At 41.5% G+C, this 19,519-nt stretch overlaps 1 protein-coding gene across 1 annotated transcript in view; it reads right to left on the reverse strand.

Moving 5' to 3' along the window:
- Positions 1-12,867: 12,867 nt before the first annotated feature.
- Positions 12,868-19,519, reverse strand: part of col4a1 (collagen, type IV, alpha 1) — a 40,521-nt gene continuing 33,869 nt past the window's right edge. The window contains exons 41-52 of the mRNA XM_030081064.1: positions 19,166-19,216; positions 18,882-19,067; positions 18,563-18,696; positions 18,357-18,429; positions 18,136-18,207; positions 17,818-17,946; positions 17,588-17,686; positions 17,276-17,488; positions 16,972-17,149; positions 16,772-16,886; positions 15,702-15,874; positions 12,868-14,658 (exon numbers count right to left, since the gene is read on the reverse strand). Coding sequence (XP_029936924.1) covers positions 14,577-14,658; positions 15,702-15,874; positions 16,772-16,886; positions 16,972-17,149; positions 17,276-17,488; positions 17,588-17,686; positions 17,818-17,946; positions 18,136-18,207; positions 18,357-18,429; positions 18,563-18,696; positions 18,882-19,067; positions 19,166-19,216 — 1,505 coding nt within the window. The 3' untranslated portion in view covers positions 12,868-14,576. The remainder of the gene's footprint in view (positions 14,659-15,701; positions 15,875-16,771; positions 16,887-16,971; positions 17,150-17,275; positions 17,489-17,587; positions 17,687-17,817; positions 17,947-18,135; positions 18,208-18,356; positions 18,430-18,562; positions 18,697-18,881; positions 19,068-19,165; positions 19,217-19,519) is intronic.

A 19,519-nucleotide genomic window follows, 5' to 3' on the forward strand; every position in this document is an offset into this window, starting at 1 on the left:
CAGCATAGCAGAAGAAAGCCTTTGTATGCAGCTTGTGGATAAAACAGTTATCAGGCTTAAATGTTATTAAAAAAAGAGGGGTTACATGTTCACAATCATTATTCACTGCAGTTTTGCATGATTTTGCAGAAAATAAAAATTTATGTGCAATGAAGAGCTGTGAGAAGAAATAAAATGACAGGTCACCTCACATGCCCCGAAGACTGCAGAATCACAGTGTTTGGTTTTGGTACAAAATGGTTACACAGACACTCCATTCTTCACCAGCGTTTGTGGCTTTTGGGTACAGTACAACCACAGTCCTAGCTGTGTACGTGCGTGTGTGTGTGTGTGTGTGTTTGAGAGAGAGAGAGAGATGACAGAAAGGGTTGGGTAGAGACGGATCCAAATGCTACAGTAGTAAACCATGCTGTTGCTTCCATGTTGCCTTACATAACTGCTGGTCAGGTGACAGAGGAGCAGAGGAGTCAGGGCTGAAGAGAAAGGCCAAAGGAGTCCCGCATCTCTCTGGAGAGGAGCAGAGTTACCAGCCTCTTCTCAGCTGTTCCTTTACAGTCCACGGTGATGGGAGACTGAGGTCATATAAATATAAGTCAGAAACACACTCTCTCTCACACACACACACACACACACACACACACACACACACACACAGATGGTAACCAAGAAAGGCAAAGACTTTAGCGCTCACTTACATCCTTCAATCTGGCTGTCGCCATAGGGCCTGTGTGTGTGATTGTGTGTTGTTTAATCTGGAGTCTCCTGAGACGTTGAAGGACAGCCACGCTCTGTAATACTGTTGAGCCAGCATGTGTTGCGATGGTGTAAGCACATTTTCTGACGTGCTCAGACCACTGTTGAAAAACAAGTAACTCCCACAAGGGTCCCCCTGGAGCAACTGCATGACACTGTGTGTGTGTGTGTGTGTGTGTGTGTGTGTGTGTGTGTGTGTGTGTGTGTGTGTGTGTTGATGCAGGTGCTACTTTGCTACTCTGGCCTTCACCAAGGCTAATGGAAGGGCCCATTAACACCACAACAACACTAATAGTATTGTAAATAGTCGGTCTGCTGGTGCGATGATAGCTTTGTTCAATAATTCAACAGCTGCTGAGAAAATCAACACTTCAGCTCTCCACACAGGAACCAACACAACATTGTAGACAAATCTCAACAGATCAACAGGGACACAAATCATGCAGGCACACAGTAATACGTAGGATTTTTATGGCTTTTCTCAGGAATTCGGAGCGCCCTGCTCAGTGGACACACAGTACATTAGAGTATAATGTACAAATAAAAAATGATATTTTCCCCACTCACCCCAAGTGCAATCTATCAATCCAGACACTTTGTGTGTGATTTGGCAAGGTGCACAGTCTGCTGCGAACTTTCCTCTCTCTTTTCATTTCAATATAATGGTTCTGGATGGCTGTTTGTTTGTGGAGCTCAAACTGTCAAAAAAAAACTTCAGCCCTTTTCGAGAGCAATGACGTGGATACCGAATGAAATCCACGTTTTGCTGGGAACTGTTTGCAACCGAAAAACACTGTATCTATCCACTCATGCTCTTTTTGTGTATTTTAGTCGAATTGCTCTTTTAACATGTCTTAATGAATCACGGTGTTACGGCTGCCATGGCTTTGCTCACGGGTGCTTTTATAGTTTTCGATCTCAACGTGTGCACGGACTTAGTGGTTCAAGATTCTCAGCACGAGTAGCTCTCACCAGTTAGCATTAGCATGGCTGGTCCTTTCATCTGGTGTAATTTGGCCTGCTTTAGTTGGAGCATGTTTGTTAATGGTGCTTGACTTCATGGAGAGAGGCAAGTGATGACTTCACTCAGCATGTAAATGAAGCAGCCAAGTTAGTGAGATACGTACGCATTCAGCTCATAATATTAACTGAGGTAATTTAGCATGAAACACAGTAAAAGGTTATTTACTAAGTGTGATGTACTGATATAGATGTGTCTGCTATGTAAATGAGAATGTAAGTTACTGTGTAGTCTTTTAAAATGCAGCCAGTGCGCACTGTGCAGTGAGCTAAGACCTCTCCCCAATCTTTTACATGAGATAGTGACATGAAGACAGATGGCGGAGCCGCACATGGCCAACTGTGCATTTCTTCTTTAATAATCATTAGTTTGTAATTTACATTATGATGGGACGAGGCCATGAAGGCTGAGGAGGGCGCTGCCGTCTTTTTGGTACAGGATTTTGGTCATGAGTCAAACTGAGGTCAGGCAGCCACGGATGACACATTTCGCTCCTCTCGGTCTGTGTGCTGTCAAACTTCATTAGCTGAGAGCTTCAGAGAGAGTCATCTTCTACAGATCATGATGCATTATCTAATTAATTAAAGGAACTAAAAGTTGTATTCTTGTAGAAATGTAATTTTAACCATGAATCTTCACACCTTAACTGTGATTTTTCACACATCTCCCACAATCCTCTTGTATTGAGAAAGAACAATACCAAATCACTATTCTAAAAAATGAGGCTGAACAGAATTTGTACTTTCTCTTTCTCTCTCTCTGCGGCTTACACCACCAACAAGCTCTGCATGTACAACCAAAACCTACCAACACTACACCCAAACTCCTGTTACCTTTTTTCTCAGGCCGAGCACAGATGCTCTGTCCACTGCTTAGCAGCAGTGTGCGCAGAGAAATTAATTCCTGACACACCAGACATCCATAAAAAGGGTTCCTCCTTTACTGTCTGTACATACTAATCAAGCAGACTGTTTGATTCTCCCATTAGCAATTCTGACAGGCAAGACTTCAAAGCCAGATTGCCCCATTGGTTATTCAAGTAAGGGATGGTGGATTTGGGATGTAATCTCGGATTCTGTATGGACAACCACATGGATGAACAGAGAACGTCACAGCTGTTCGTCTTCAGTGACGTTCTGAAACCAATAGTCGCTTGATCGATTTGTTGATTCACAGAAAGTCAGCTGACAATAATTTCATTAATCGCAATCAAGTAAAAATCCCAATTATTTGCTGATTCGGCCTTCAGTAAAATCACCAAGATGCTAAAATTTGCTTTTTGTTCGCCCTTCCTCTTATAGAATCCATTCTTTGGGTTTTTTGGCTGGTGGTCAGACTAAGGAAGCAATTTCAACACATCAGTTTGAGCTCTGCTAACTTCCCATTAACATTTGGGATTATTTTTTGACACTCTTTAGACTAAATGATTAATCGATTCCCCTGATATGGGCAGAATGGGCATCTTGACTATAGCAGCTATCGTGAACTGTCAAACACACAGAAGTTTAATTCTTGCACTCAAGGCTTTTTATTTGTAGTAGCTCTGAATATACTGAGTCTGCACATCCCAAATGTTTCACGATTGCACCTTACCCATGCTTTACACATCTCATTAGCTTTTATACATGCATGGATTGACCCTCCATCAACTCTCTCTTCACTTGGCACTGACCGGCCAACTCCCCCACCCACCCACTGAGGGACAGAGAAGGACAGGCAGCACCAGCACTAGACATGGCCGCTCTGTCTGCCAACCATCTGATGGTAGTAACGGTCCAGAAGGGCCCGACAGACACTTATGTATTGCATGGATGCCAGTCTTTGTAGCACAAAAGCACGAGTTGTCCTCAAAGCTGCTTTTTCCCCTGCTATATCTCCATTCCACCAATGCTATTAGTAAATCTGAAAAGCATCTCTAGCCTTTAAGAAGAATCATGGTAACTTAAATCATCAAACCACCATTCCCATCCACCATCTTCTTCCCCTGCACTTCCCTTCTCTTTCCTTTCTTGTCTGTTTGTGACTTCCTGAGAGAGATGCGTCAGCATCTTTCTATAGGATCTTCTCTCCTTTGTTGCGGTCTGGTCAGCAGAGGGAACGGCAGCAGCACGAGGAGTGGCCGGGTGTGAGGAAGTATTGATCATAGTGTACTCACACACACGCAAGTATGAGCACTCAAGGACACACACAAACTTGGACACTCAGCGTAGGTCTCCTTGTTGTGTTACTTGTGAAGTCGGGCTGAACAACCAGGGTTGAGGAATAAGTAGTTACAAAATAAATTACAAAATAAATGTAATTGTAATCTGTTACAGTTAGTGAGAAAAAAAGTGGAATTACTAATCAAAATGTTGGTGATTGCAAAGGGGTTACAGTCAAATATATATAGTCATATAATCAAATATAGCTTATATGTACAATATAACAGCTTTTCGTCTTTTCATCGTGTAGGAGTGTCTTCTTTTGGCAGATTTCCAGACAGTGCAGGTCAGCAAAGTCACTGGGACGAATTTGGGTACAACAGCATCAAGGGTAGAAACGTCTCTAGACAGGCTCCATTGATTTGGCAAATATTGAGCATTGTTGTGATTGGTTCTCTTGTTTGAATTTACACCGCCTCTCGTCTGCCAATCAAATGAAAGTCCATCAGTCCTCCATGCCTGCGACCAGCCGACCACATCAAGGCGGTTTGTTGTTTGTGATCTGCATACTTGTGATTTGTTTTGGTTATTGCACTTAAAAATCAAAATCTTCTGAGCTTAATTCAAGTTATACTGAAGAACTTTTAATAAATGTTTGACAGTCAGTGTGGAGTACTGTTGTGACATTTACATCGGCTAGTTTAAATGTTTTTAGGACTAGTCTATAACCTATTTTGACAACTGATTGAAAAATTATCAATATCGCAATATGGTGAAGGGCAGTATCCAAATCTTCAATTTTTGCTGAATTTATAAAAATAAAGGTACAAAGTGTGACAAAATAGCACAGTATTGTGATGTTACACAGATGCCCTGGCATACAAATCATATTCTTCAGATGTAAGAAAACAGACACCAGCAAAAACATATCATTATTTTTCTGATAGTTTTTTGCTGAAAAATGAAAATTATGATGTAAAAATGATTTGTCCCAGTAAAATCATGAATCATAAGTCTGACACAATAATTGCAATAGGATTTTTTTTTTTTTTTAAACCATATCGCCCATCATGAAGGGCCATTTAGCATGCAGATAATAGTGTAGTGGTGAAGCTGGATGGACAGCAGGATTTCTCTGTTTTCACAGTAGTGGATTATGAGGCAAGATCTGTGTTTTATCCTCAAATAACCATGAAGGGAGTGAGAGAAAAATCAAGAGCTTAGGAGGAATACAAATGATATGAATAAAAAGAAGAGACAGACTGAGAGTTGTGCTGGAATGCCTCCCACAAAAAAATCACTCCCACTCTTCCCCTCGTGCCCACGCACTCTCTGTCGCTGTGACGTCCACTCTTCCTCTTTACTCCTCCGCTCCGCTTGTGTAGGTGTTCTGTTCTCCTCTCATTCATCCACTACCACGCTATCTCTGTGTTTCCTGAGTGGACACTGTCAGCGGAGGAAGAGGAGGTGGAAGAGGAGGAGGAAGCGCCATGTTTGGCTTCATCCGAACACATCAGATCCCTGATCATGCCGAGATCGTGATCGGGCCTCACATGACAGCCAAGCTGTACAGATGGAATTATTATGTCACCTTAACACATAGACCATTCATGTGAAATCATATGATACAGCCATATGCCCTCACCATAAAGAGAGTGCGTTTGGTTTGGCTCCAGTTATCTCCTTTTGAAAAGAAATAGCAAGGTCATAAGAAGCTTTCCTCTTTCACCAGCTTCCCTCTGTTCTCATTTTTGTCATTTTTCAGCTTTTTATGTTTGATCTAATTTAATGTCTGTCTTTATATGCTCAGCCAATTCTCTGTATTAGAAGGTCTGCTCCTCTCATCGATCTCTTGTGGGTACAGTCAGTGCATGAAACATTTTAATTTACACAATTACTTCATACCAAATAACAAAACTACAGCTCAACCTTTCTCTGAATCTGTGTCTTACTTCTGTCCCTCACCTTTTCTCCATCAAGTTTTGAAGTCTGAAGAAAAAATAAAATGCATGTTTGAGATACGCAGAGAGGTGAGAAATCACAAATAACTGCATTATGGTCATTTTACACCAGCCTACATCGTTCACGCCCGCCAGCAAGGCAGTGTTTCTACGGCCCTTCTCACTCTCCTTCACACTGTCAACGCACAGTTGTTTGTTGCCGAGGTCCCCCTTCCAAAAACAGATATTTTTGGATCTTTAGCACCCATCAACAATAGTATTATCAACTACTGCCAACCATCATCACAGTCTGGGTTTGTTTAAGGATTTTTCCTCAGTAGATTCGATTTCTAAAATGGTTTGATTCCTTTTACAAACAGAGGTCTGGTTTGTCCAAGGGTGTTACTCAAGTTTCAGTTCTAACATTGTGGATAGCTTAATATTGACGTGTTTTTTATTAAACAGTACCATGAAATTGGGAAATGCAATTCTCATTTTCTCCCATTTCTCTGTTAGCTCTGACAGAGAGAAGTCCTTCCACACAGTTGGGTAGGGACTGAAACAACTCTTCACAGCCCATCTTATCTGCCTCCCTCAGATTGTAGCCAATAGTGCTGTAGAGGCCTGTGGCCGCCGATATTAACTTCTAACTACTCTGTTCAAGTGAACAGATCGGGGATTGGTCTTGTTTTTGTCAGAAGGAAACTGAAAGTCAATATTGCTTTTAGGAGAACAAGATGAAGACAGCAACATCAAATTGAAACTGGGTTAATCTCATTCTGTGTCTGAACGCATGAGGCTTCTCTCTGTATTTACCTCAGTAACATTTTAATCGCTTGCATGACCTCAGCCTCTCTTTCACTTGTTGCTTGTGCGTTGTATACATAGGCATGACTTCTGTCAAGTTTTGCGTTGCATGGTATGTTGCAAGCTAATCTGTATTTGGCAGGGTTCAGGTCAAGGGGGTGTGTTGGGGTTGTGGCCTCACTGTGTGATCCGCTCAGGAGAAAGGTCAGGGTCAAATTAGCTTCCTGATACATTCCCTCCCTCGAGCATAAACACATGCTGGAAAAACTCCTACACCAACTTATTAAGTTACAGTAACTCAGGAGAGTCCACATCATCAGTTTGGCATGCATCGACGTAGTCTCCAGGCTTTTTGATTCTCAAATTCCCGCATTGGGTTGAGCTAAATCAAATGAAGTTCGCTGATTGCAAACATAATTGCATGTGGTGGTAAATATCACCACTCAGACCTTAATTTGTAGTGTTGTTGACATCTCCATCAGCAAAAGGGGGGATTACTGTGGTAAGCTTTACCAAATAAAAACTCTGTGGGGCAACTGTAAGTCTTTATTTACCCACCGTTACTTAAAATGGTCACAACCCAGTGGTGTTAACACCAGTTTATCCACTGATGTAGCAAACAACCAATAGGATTAAAATGGTTAAAGAGGTTAATGTTGTGAACTCCAAACACCCTATATCCTTGGCTAAGCCTCAGCGCTGACCCCCAAACACATGGTACTTGATGTGTGCATGTGCGTGTGTGTATGTGTGTTTATATGTGGATTCCGGTGGGTTTATATGGTATATGGTGTACGATAAGAATCATCCGCTCTTAAACGCACAACCTCTGGCCTTTTCACATGTTTCAGCCCAGAATGAGGATCACAGTGAGAACTCAAGTGCAAAGTGTCCTCTACACTCTCCACCAGTAAAATAGGGCATGCATATAGTAAAGTTAAATGCACAGGACCCACTATGACTGTGATGTTAAACGCCATGATTTTTTCATTGTCTGAATCAACTGATTGATTTTTTTCAATCGCTTTACCTCCTCTGTCAACTCAGAAACCATGGTATCAAAACAGTTAATACATAGGCCTAATGAGAGGCGCTCTTCCCAAAATAACACATTTTGTTTGCAAAAGGCTCTTACCATGGCAAAACATTTCAAACATGCAGCAAAAGCACATTTTGTCACTGCCCAATACAACTTGCAGTCAAGCGAGTTAATCCAGCCACTCACTCACTTCATACTCAACACCAAAATGCAACACACCCTTTTCAGTCTGAGCAGGTTCCACTTTACTTTTTCCTGCGTGGTATTGCAGTCATTTTTTTTTTTTTTTTTTTTTTTTTGGACAATTTACATAGTTACATATTGTAAGCATGTTGCAAAAGCCAATATTTCCCTCAAACAACTCAACTTATGCCCAAATGAGCAGATTCCTTCAATCAGCTATACTACAGCTATCAGTTTGAAGTGTGAGCTACACATTCAAATGTGAACTTACAGTAAAGAATTGCATCCAAACTCAGAAAGACTTTGAAGTGAAATTTTACTGTATTGATGGCATACTGTATTCACATACAGTATTACACAGAAAAACTCAAAGGGGTTGAAAAAAAAACACAGAATACAATTTATAGGCCCCCTTTTTGTAGGTGCATCCTGATTGATTGGTGAATGGTGATTTGTGGAAAGGGTAGTGATGCAGGTGCACTAGTGATTTCACAGCGATGCAGGTCATTTCTATCAGCTGTGAGCAGATGTTTTGCTTTTGACTACCACAGTGAAGTCAATGGAGTCAGGGCCATGTAAATGACACATGTGAGACGTGTTGTGCAAAAGAGCGTGAAAAATGTGTGAATCCAATGAAAAAGTATGAACCCATTTGCAAAAGAAAACTTGAAGATGACGACAAAGTGGATCCTAGTTTCATTATACTGGAAAAAGCGATTAAAAAAAACTGCAATGAAAATAAGTTGTAAAACACATTAAGGCATATTCCAGTAGGCCATTTGTTGAATTCCTTGATATTCCATGACTTCCTCAGACAATTCCTGCTACTTTACATTTCTGGAATACTGTTTCTCTGTTATTTTGGAATATTGTGATATTCCATAATTTCCATGACCAGTGGAAACCTTAAAGCTGGATCAGGTTTTGTCTGGTTTTCCTGGTTTGCCATAAGGTGTCTACAAGGTAATTTCTAGAAGCACACTTTTTTTTACATCATGATGTTTCAGCATTTATTACTGTGCGATGTATTCTTCATCTGCAGAAAAAAATGTCTAACTGAATGAAACTGAAATGTCTGAAATGTTGAAAGCGGTTTTCTTTTACTAAGGATTTATTGCATTCTTTATCAATTGAACAATTTTATATCAAGGTTTAAGCCATTAGTGTTTCATACATTTCATACATCAACTTGCTTTAAACTGAATTTGAAGGTGTGAAGTCTTATTAAAATGGCATTTTTACAATGAACTTTACATGCAGCTTAAAGGTTAAGACACATTTCTGCAAGAAGGTGCTGTTTTAGATAAAATGCATGCAGGTTTTACCTTCTCTTCTTGTGCACAAATGTTGCTAAATATCTGTATGAAATGAGTCATCTAAGGACACAAAAGGCTTCTGCAGCCTGGATAATTTGATTGATTTTGTTGAGCTTGCTCATCCTCCTACACCCGAGATGCAAATGACTCCTCGTCTCCTCCTAAATTATACTTGAATCCAAACAATAAATATGGCAGTGCAATTAAACACATTAAGTATCCATCTCAACACAAAAAGAAAACTATTGTTTTCCAGTTTGCACAGTTACTGATTAAAAATGTGTAAACAGGGATTCTTTATAAATGAGCATCGTCCATCCACTGTCTTCTTTTATCTTAGAATTAGACTCCACAGATAACAATAACATCATGGACATAACATCATGCCTCTGAGCAGATATGAAGGTATGCAAGCTGCATGATGGTTGGCAGTGGAGAGTGTCTGGCACTTCTATAGGAGACAGGAAACTCACTGCGGAAACTGGAAACGCAAACAGTTATGTGGGTAATACTGAAATTTGTCCATTAATGGGACATAATGGGAAGCAGTTTTATGGGAAGTGCAAACCAAGCTTCATTTCACACTGTATACCCTAATCAACCATGACTAAAGGTACCACATGTAATTATAACATGTAAATAAAAGTCAGCTTCATTTAATGTTAGAAAAAGCTCTAAAACCATTAACCAGAGCCGCATCCGGCAGATACACGATGGAGTGGAACAAAACAAAACAGAAAAAAAAAAAAAATCATTCACAAAGTGAAAGAGTGCATTTCTGAACAGTGACCAAAGCAAAGAGGAATATAGGCTAAGATAAGATAACACTTTATTACTGTGGGATGTTGAATGTAATAAAGAACCCAGTTTTTTGTGCTGTGGAGAGATGAACTTTGTTCCATATTTTCTAAAGTTTGAAGTTGCTGAGAAACTACATTTTGAACAAACTGACCTCTCCTTGTGTAAAAAGAATCACAGTTTCTATCAAAATCAGTGATAGACACAAAGGATTGCTGCCTGGAGTGTCTGCTTAAATCATGGATTGTTTAACTCTGGTCATAGAGTCAAACATACATCTCCTTGAATTATAACACAAGAATTATGACCATGTGACAACGACATAAAAAGTCCAGGTCTGGGCGCTCAAGGTAAGCTTGAAAAATGAAAGGCTTAGCTGAAACATGTTGGTGTATATTTTTTTAATGACTTGCTTTTTTTAATGCTTTTATTTCTCAAACGTACCTTGAGTGACTGGACATGGATTTTTATGCCATTTTCACATGGTCATAATTCTTCCCCTCTCCTTTATCCCCTTTACTTCCCTTCCATGAGCACCAGGGGTTTGAGGGACACCAGAAGCAGCCCTTTTACTTTATTCTTATACATGTCCTTGTTTTGTCTTTTACATGCAAATTTGTGGCCCTGACCTCTAGGAATTGTACCTTGGAAGAATTTGTGGAATGTATTGCGTAGATAAATATGAAGATCTGGTGACAGTTTTCTTCTAACAAGCTGTACTACAGCTGCATGCTGGACTCTCTGTTCTGGGTAAGGTATGAGCCAGAAAAACAAAAACTTGAACAAACAAAAAGCTTGAGAGGGAGATTTGAGAATTGCGGAGTGGCAGGGGCCTTGGGCACAAAGGAGAAATTCAGGGTAAGCCTTCCAGGGGCAGAGAGACTCAACTTTAGTTGTGAGAAATGTCAAGGTGAGATTAACTGGGATGTACTGGGAGTGTCTGCTGAGACACACACACACACGCACGCACGCACGCACACTCACATCTACGTAATGTGGATTTTTGTGCGGGTTTTGTTGTGGGGTTTATCCTAAATTTGGAAACGACTTGCTTTTTTCCACTAAAACTCTGCTTCATATTCACACCGCTGCACGCAGTCAGTCCTGAGAGCTCCCCAGTACAAACAAGCCCTCTCCTGGTGGCCACTGAGCAGTTCCACTGAAGCAGCTCAGTGCCTTGCTCAAGGACATCTTGAAAGTTGCCAATGAAGCGAGGGAAAGTGTTGCTCACTTCCTCTCCCCTTTCACTTTCTCCAATTTTCAGGCCATCAACTTTCTGGTCACAAGCCCGCTTCTTTAAACAGGAGGATACTGATAGAGGCTGGAGCTGCGTATGAGACGACGTGGAAAATATTTTTATAACTAATTATTTAAGGGTCACTCGCTCCCAAAAAGCCAACAATAATAAATGTGAAAATCGTCCTTGTCTGAATGATGTGTGAAACCCTGCGTCTCCATAACTGTGATTGTTAAATTTGTGTTGTAAGACTGATTTTTACTATTCTTACTACTACTAACTTTATAGCAATAATTAGCATAATATGGAAATAATATCAATAGGCATAATGTTGCTGAGTTTGTACTATATTTCATACCACAATTTTATTAGGGCTTAATTTTGTTTTACGTATAGGTTGATGCAGACATGTCTTGAGTGTCGCCCAGGTTTCATGATGCTGATTCAAAGTACATTTTCATTGTTAATACCCATTTTATTAGTATGTATTTTCTACCGAGCAAGATGTGGCTTTGTTCAGGATTTGTTTGATGTAATTGAGAAGTTTCAATGTTAAACACTATACAGCTAATTTCTGGTGGAAAAAGATACATGAAATAAGTCAGACCCTCAAAAACACAGTTGTTTGTACCATAACTAATTTGTATCCAGATGAGACATAACCCCCATAGTAAGTCATAATGTGCTTTATTTTCATGCCTCCAGTCCTTTTGTTTATTCAGTTCATATTTGGGAACAAAGCTCTTAATGTGACAACAAACACAATAATGGATAATAATGGAAGAATTTATTAGATATGATTTTAATAAAGATGTAGACAGTAATCTCTTTTCTCTTGGGTTTGAGATTGTCCCTTTTTGTAAGCAAAGGAATGTTTTCACCCATTTTTCTCCAGCTGTAGCCTTTGCCCCAGCTGCCGTCATATCAGCCCTGTAACAAACAGCTTGCTCATGGTCACAGCACCATCGCTCTGGGTTGTAACAGTCACTTGGACATGTGTGGTACGGCCATGCAGTGTGACTCCCACCTGAGTGCCCTCGCACTTCCTGGTCAGAGGTCAAGGCCTTGTGCGACATGTTTATGAAGATAGCTGGGGGTCAAGGGCTCTGTTTGTCTGGCCAGTGACAAGAGAGGAAACAAGGGATAGGATTCCGGTAATAGATGAAAGACGAGAGTGGAGATGAAAGGAGGGGTTATCTGGTTCTCTGTGGAGTGTATTGATCTGTTTGTGTTTTCGTGGGGTGAACGGGTTTGTTGGCCACAGTCCCAGCAGAAGTGCTGAGGCAGTGCCGGTATCGCTCTGAGTGGCAGTGCTGTTGCAGAGGCTGAACTGAAATTAGAGTTCAAGATACATTTGAGGTCAGCCTCAGAGTTCTGACTTTGTTGCCAGTTGTTGGCAGATTAGCCTGTGGCAGAAAAAACAAGAAAAAAGTAGAAAAAAGAAAACATTGCAGGGCCATGAATCAGCCAATGGAAAAAGGTTTGAAATTAACTGAATCCAACGGCAAGCTACTGTCAGTGAAGTGGGCCGATGCTGCCATCTAGTGGTGTTTACCAGGTGCTGTAGCTGAGATATCATGTAATACTTGGTTAAAAAACAAACAGCAACATAATAAATCATTCCAAATATTTTATACAAATCATTTTATTGCATGAATTACACAGTATGGGACTGGGAAATGATAAAAAGTCAATAAAGTATTTGCTCTGTTTGTTAATCAATTATGCTCCACACTAAGACCAAGAACATTGCCGCTGAACTCAAGTTTCTCTCCTTGTCAAATACTGATAATATTGTGTGTATGTCGTGAAACAGTTTTAGCACAACTGAGTACAACAGACACAACAACAAGATGAGGTCAGTGTGGAATAGCTGCTATAACTTATAAAAAGCAGTGGAAACATTTGCATCTGGTCAACATTCATCAATACTCAGCTTTGAAAAGGAAACGGTAGAAAGGTTCCTGTCTAAAACATAGAAAGTTTAGTTTCCGCCGAGTTTATGGGGGAAGAAATAAAACATAAGCCGATCTCTACCTGTACAGGCGTTTATAAATACAGCCGTGCTCTCCTGTCTTTGACGACAATGTCAATGTAAGACTGTAACTTGATGACCCTTGTAAAGGGAGAAACATGTCCCAGGTCTTTGGTAAATCTCCAAGTGAAAAAAAGTAACTCAAAGAGGATTCAATCAAGTACATGAGCAGAAAAGCAAGTACAGTTATGTGTAAGCAGTGTATATACACATACATTTCTTTGGGACAGACTAAGTTCTCATAATGTCAGAAGAATAAATCATTTAACACACAACTGTTATACACAATGTTCTGACAAAGAGCCGTGAGGGTGGGTACGTGAAAGGTTTATTTCTGTTCTATTTCTTATGTGTTTGTTTTTATGTCAACAACAGGGTTGTGCAACAACTTATTTGCAGACATCACAGCACACATGACTAACAAACAGCTCAAATGCACGCACCCAGACACACACATACATACACACACACACACACATACACCTGCCAATGCTATTTCAGTGCTGTTTTGCATGGAAATGAGACACCGGGTCGGCTATCCACTGGAACAACATACTGTGTCACTGGTTTTGGGTTTATGGCATCTCAGATACACTCATGTCCAACATATTCTCATAAATTTTATAAATAAAAATTGGACTTAATAACACACAAAGCAATAATAACTAGCAATATTAACCTGAAGAAAGTATGGTGAAGAATGTTAGAACAGAAAACAATGCAGTATATTTACAACAGAGTCTTTGTTATGTAGGTGTGCTCGCAAGATATGGTGATTTAGCAAATGACAAGAATGTGTAACCAGTGGTAACTCCCATCCTTTACATTAGTACATGTTAACAAAAAGATAAAAGATGTGAAAGTCAATAGTAATACATAGCTATATCTCAAATGATGTGGCATTTGTGGGGAGGGAAAATATAATCATACCAACGTGGAAATAAGGCACATAGGTAAGATTTAATAGCACCTGACTTACACAAACAACCCTTTCAAAATGAGCACCAGTTCACTCATGGGGGCGGGGGGGTATGTACTCAGTGCAGTGGTAAACTGGGTGCCATTCGTTAGAGACATGTTGTGGTCATGTTAGTTAAGTGTTCTGCATGGAGCGTAGGGCCGCGTGCTCTTATGGCTTTGGTCTCTGATGTGTGTGCTTTCGTCTTTGATCTCTGGCTGTTCTGCAACCCACATCTCTGTCCCTCTCCACTCACACACACAGGGAAATAGCACCATCCGTTGTTAAAAACAGGAAGTAAAGCCAGATCGCAGACAACAGCAAAGGCTAGGGATCGGGAATCAGGGTTTATGTCCTCTTCATGCACACCTGACAGCGGCTTATGTGTGTTCGGAGATTTCCTGCCTTTAGTGTTGTTGGGACAGGTTTCCTGGAATAAGATTCAGAGGAAAAAAAACATTTAGGGTGAAGTGGGAACTGAGTTAAAGGAACAGCTCATGCACAACACAGAAAATATATGTACGATGTATGTTTTCCCCGTTAACCCTAGTCCAATCTATCCATCCTGTTTCTGTGTGATTTAGCAAGGTTGGAATGTCTAGTTTGTAGCTGCTGGGGCTGGACAGATATAGTATACCAGTGTTCGTTGTCCACCCAAAAAGATACCACACCAAACACAAGAAAAGCAACTTGGTGCATGCGGTCCGGTGCAGTGTTTTGACAGACGTGTACCTCGATGAAACCAAACAACCACTTAACAAACACATGGCTCAACACAGGAAGCCCAACTGCTCAGGTCAGGACTCAGCAATTTCCCTGCACCTGAAAGAAACGGGCCACTCCTTTGAGGACCACAATGTCCACAGCTTGGATAGAGAGGACAGATGGTTTGAAAAAGGGGTGAAGGGAGCAATCTATGTCAAGATAGAGAAACCATCTCTCAACAGAAGAGGACCACACACCCTTGGCCTCTCGTGACCCCAACGACAACCACTCACTCCTGGAAGACCCTAGCGACCGTCATTCACCACCAGTCTATTAGAACTGAAGAAGCTTCTTGAATGAGAAGTGAAACGTCAACCCTACGTGGATAACCATGACCTGGGTGACTGAGAACCTACACAGACATCTTTGGCAGGAAATTGTTCCCAACAAACTATTTGCCCCCAAATGATTGTGGATTATGCTGGGTATCTGTGCCATTGTTTTTAGAAAGACCCATTGTTGTTTTTCACAAACAGATGCCCACCAGCCCCACCGTATTGGGGTGCAGGGAGACAAGGAAGATCATGGCAGATTGAAAACCTTGCCAAATCGCACAGAGCACAGAACTGCACTAGGGCGAAGTGGACAAATATTTATATCGATATTTTGGATGGGCTTTTCCTTTAAACTGCTGAGAGAAGTTGGCAACAGTAATAGTAGTGGTAATCTGTGTACATGTGTGTATGAGTGTAAGTGTTTGTGTCTTACGTAAACATCTCATTGTCTTCGATGGTGGCCAACCAGAAGCTGTAGGAGTTGGCATAGTAGTTGCAGGTTCCCCGGCCATGACACTCGATGAAGGGCGCACTGCGGAATTCCTCCAGGCAGGAACCAGGAGATGCCAGAGCCTGGCCTGAGCCCTCAGCACCGGCACTGGTGTGCTAAACACAAACATGCACACAATGTCAGTTCCTCAATGTGTAAAGGAAAACAAACATGTCTGTATTAGAGCTATTGTTTGATTCTAGTACGAGAAAAATTGACAAATATTGAATTTAGGCTGGACTAAAGTGGATTAACCACTAAATTGATCAGTGCGTCGGGTCGACAATGACCATCATGTACACCCAACCTTCAAATTTCATACTCATTCCACTTTTTCCCACTTTTTGTGAGTCTAAACAGTCTTCACTTCCATCCAACTTTGGCAATTTTGCATCATCCACATAATGATGTGTGAAGAACCCTAATGTGTTGTTGGGAGGCAAGTACAAAAATATATCCAGTTGCAAGAAAAAACAGTAATGATCCACAGAATTCAATTTATCATCAAAACATTGGAGGCATGTAAAAACATCATGGTTTCAACTCTAAGGATGTCACAAGAATCAATTCTTAGTAAGCAAGTCAACGCCAACATTTTGAAAACATTATCAGTACTAGTATTTTCAGTATTGATAGTATCAACACAACTTGGTTCTTCACTCCATAACTCGCTGTTCTTATTCTAATGTAGCCCATATGTTTAAATACTTGAAACATAAAGTTTCTGTTTACCTGGTAATGTTTACACATAATTTTTAAATTAAGCAGTGCGTGCTGAATGGGATCTCTTGCTGTGGAATAAAATCAGGTATCGAGAGTTATGGAATTTCACAGGTAATGGTATCAACTAACTACAATTCTGGTATTTGACGTATGTGCTTGATTGATGCAGTAGTGTTAGAGTGAAATAAAAGATTTGCTCTTGGCACAATTTTGGGGTCTTTGGGAGGCTACACACTATCAGCAGGGACAGTTAGTGAGAAGGGAGGTCTGCCATTTCCTGTTTGCCTCACCATGACAAAAGAGTAGCCGATCCACAGAGACTCCCAGCCATGTGGGCAAGGTGGTATCATGATGGTCTGACTGTGAACTGCTATCACCATGGCTGGGGCTTCACACACAGCACACCTGTGCACACATACGCCAAAATATGAGTATCACAAATACTGAAAACAGAACAATATGAGGCAATTTCTGCAAAATGCTGACCTACCTGCTGATGAAGGGTTTGATGCTTTGGCCAGTGATGGGCGCCATGCTCATGGGCATGGGCTCAGGAGAGGTGAGCCAGTAGGAGTAGTCATTACGGGAAGCGAAATTGCACACGTTATTGATGTCACAGAAGAGGAAGGGCATGGGGCTGAACTTCCTCAGGCAGCTCCCGGCCGTACCTGAACCACATGGGCACAATTTATTTTAAGTGCTCTTTAAACCCTCCTCTTTCAACAAACTCTGTTTATTTGTCTATCTCATTGTCTCTTCTCCTTTTTCTATCTTTCTTCCTCTTCTTTTCTTACCTAGGTCCTGTCCATGTGAGCGTTCATTGCCTTGTACATAGAGTAGGGAGTAACCATCATAGATGAGAGAGGTGCCCTGAGGACACAGTGGAACTTCCACTGTCTGGCTGTGCCGAGTTACCAGGAACCCATGATCCATGGAGGAGGGACCGGGTGGGCCCACCTGACCTGGGACGCCATCAGGTCCGGGGGGACCAGGAAGTCCTCTAGGGCCTACAGACACAGACCGATGAGCAATCTCAAAAAGAGACAGTATGACTAGACACACACGTTACTCTAACCCTGCTCCTTTGACCCATGCACATGTCTCACCTGATGGTCCGGTCAAACCAGGTTCTCCTTTTGCTCCTGGCTGACCATTATACCCAGGGTGGCCATCATCACCTTTTGACCCTTGGATACCCATCACACCTTAGGAAATAGTAGGATAATTAGATCACGGATGAGAAAGACAGGTCAGCAGGAGAAAATTGCTGACCCTACAGCAATGGAAATAATGATGCAACAGATATCAGCTCTCAGTTTTTTATACAAAATCTCACCTTGCTGTCCTTTCTGTCCAGGAAACCCAGGTTGGCCCTGTGGTCCCTGGGGCCCCTGTATCCCTGGGAACCCAATGTCTCCTTTGATGAAGGTGTGGGGGCCAGGAGGACCAGGGGGGCCTTCATTACCTGAAATAGATTGTTTCATTAGAATCACAAGAGATCATCCTGTTGCTCATATTGATATTCAGATGGATATCAGAGATCTGACAAAGCACTGAGAGAATTATAAGACACAGCGACTTCGTGGTGTGAAACAGTGATAGTTCTCCTAAATATAACCACACTGTAGTATAACTGTATTTTCCTGTTTTTTACCCTTTTCTCCTGGGAATCCTCTGTCTCCAGTTTCTCCTTTGAATCCAATCACTCCAACCTCTCCTTTGGAACCTAGAGTAGGCATACAGGAGTTAGTGTCTTTTTCCTGTCATCAACATATCACTTTGCTCATAAACCTAAAAATATGCTGACTTTCACATACAAATGCATATGCACTAACATATAGTACACATATTAAACAGAACATACTACACACTCACCTGGGAAGCCAGGTACTCCATGCAATCCCATCTCTCCCTTCAGTCCATTAACGCCTGGAAGACCAGGTTGTCCCTGTAACACACACATACAGTTCTTAAGCGTCTAGAGAGGACAGGAACTGTGCCACAGGCATATAAAATTTTTGATATTTACAGTCAAAGTGTGAGTCAAGGGAAAATGCCAGCCAACTCTATAATTGACCTACAGGAGATCCTGGAGTTCCCCGGTCACCCTTAATCCCTATCTCCCCCTGGATGCCAGGGACACCCTGCTCTCCTTTATCTCCCTTTTGGCCCTCCGTGCCTGGCACACCAGGAAGTCCTGGAGCTCCTGTGGATCCTGTTAGAGAAGGTAAGACAAAAACAACATGTTAGGCTCGTTCCCACTGCAGCATAAGATGCCCATCTATACATTCCAGTTTGGACATTCTTCACTCATGATAGTGGCTGATACTGATACATTTTGGAAATAGGTCCTCATGCACCTATTGACAGTGTTTCTGATGTAGTGTATATGCAGTGTACCTGCTTCTCCTGGTTGTCCTGTTTCTCCTCTTTCTCCTTTAGGACCTTCTAAAGAGATTCCTGGCAGGCCCCTCTCTCCAGGCTCACCCTGGGCACCCGCTGGTCCTGGAATTCCCTTGTCACCTTTGATGCCGGGGATACCTGGATGACCAGGAGTACCAGGGAAGCCAGGACTACCTTTGTCACCTGGAGAGTGAATAAGAAAGCCACATCGTAATATGTAAAGCTGTGTTTAACTGCAGTGGATGAGGGCTGATATAAGTCAAGGAGGGATGGGCTCTCACCTTTGGCACCACTCTCTCCAGGTGTCCCAGGGAAACCTCTACCAGGTAAACCTGCACAAAAGGACAGCACCGGTCATAGTCAGCTGATTAATAAGCAGCTGAGTGGCTTATCTAATCATATGCATACAACTGTTCAAAGTGGTGCTGCTGGTATTTTCAAACATGCTGGGTTTTGTTGGCATTTATGTTCAAGCATGTTTACAATGCCTACTGCTTTCTGTGCTATGATTCAGGTGATTCAGAAGGAGATTACTGCTCTAAGTAGAATTCATTGGGCTGTGAGGATTCCTTTAGGAGCTCCCTCAAAGAGCAAAGAGCAGAGTGTATTATCATTTTCAATAAATGTACGGTTCC

Source organism: Myripristis murdjan, chromosome 21, assembly GCF_902150065.1.
Source record: "Myripristis murdjan chromosome 21, fMyrMur1.1, whole genome shotgun sequence".
Taxonomy (NCBI): domain Eukaryota; kingdom Metazoa; phylum Chordata; class Actinopteri; order Holocentriformes; family Holocentridae; genus Myripristis; species Myripristis murdjan.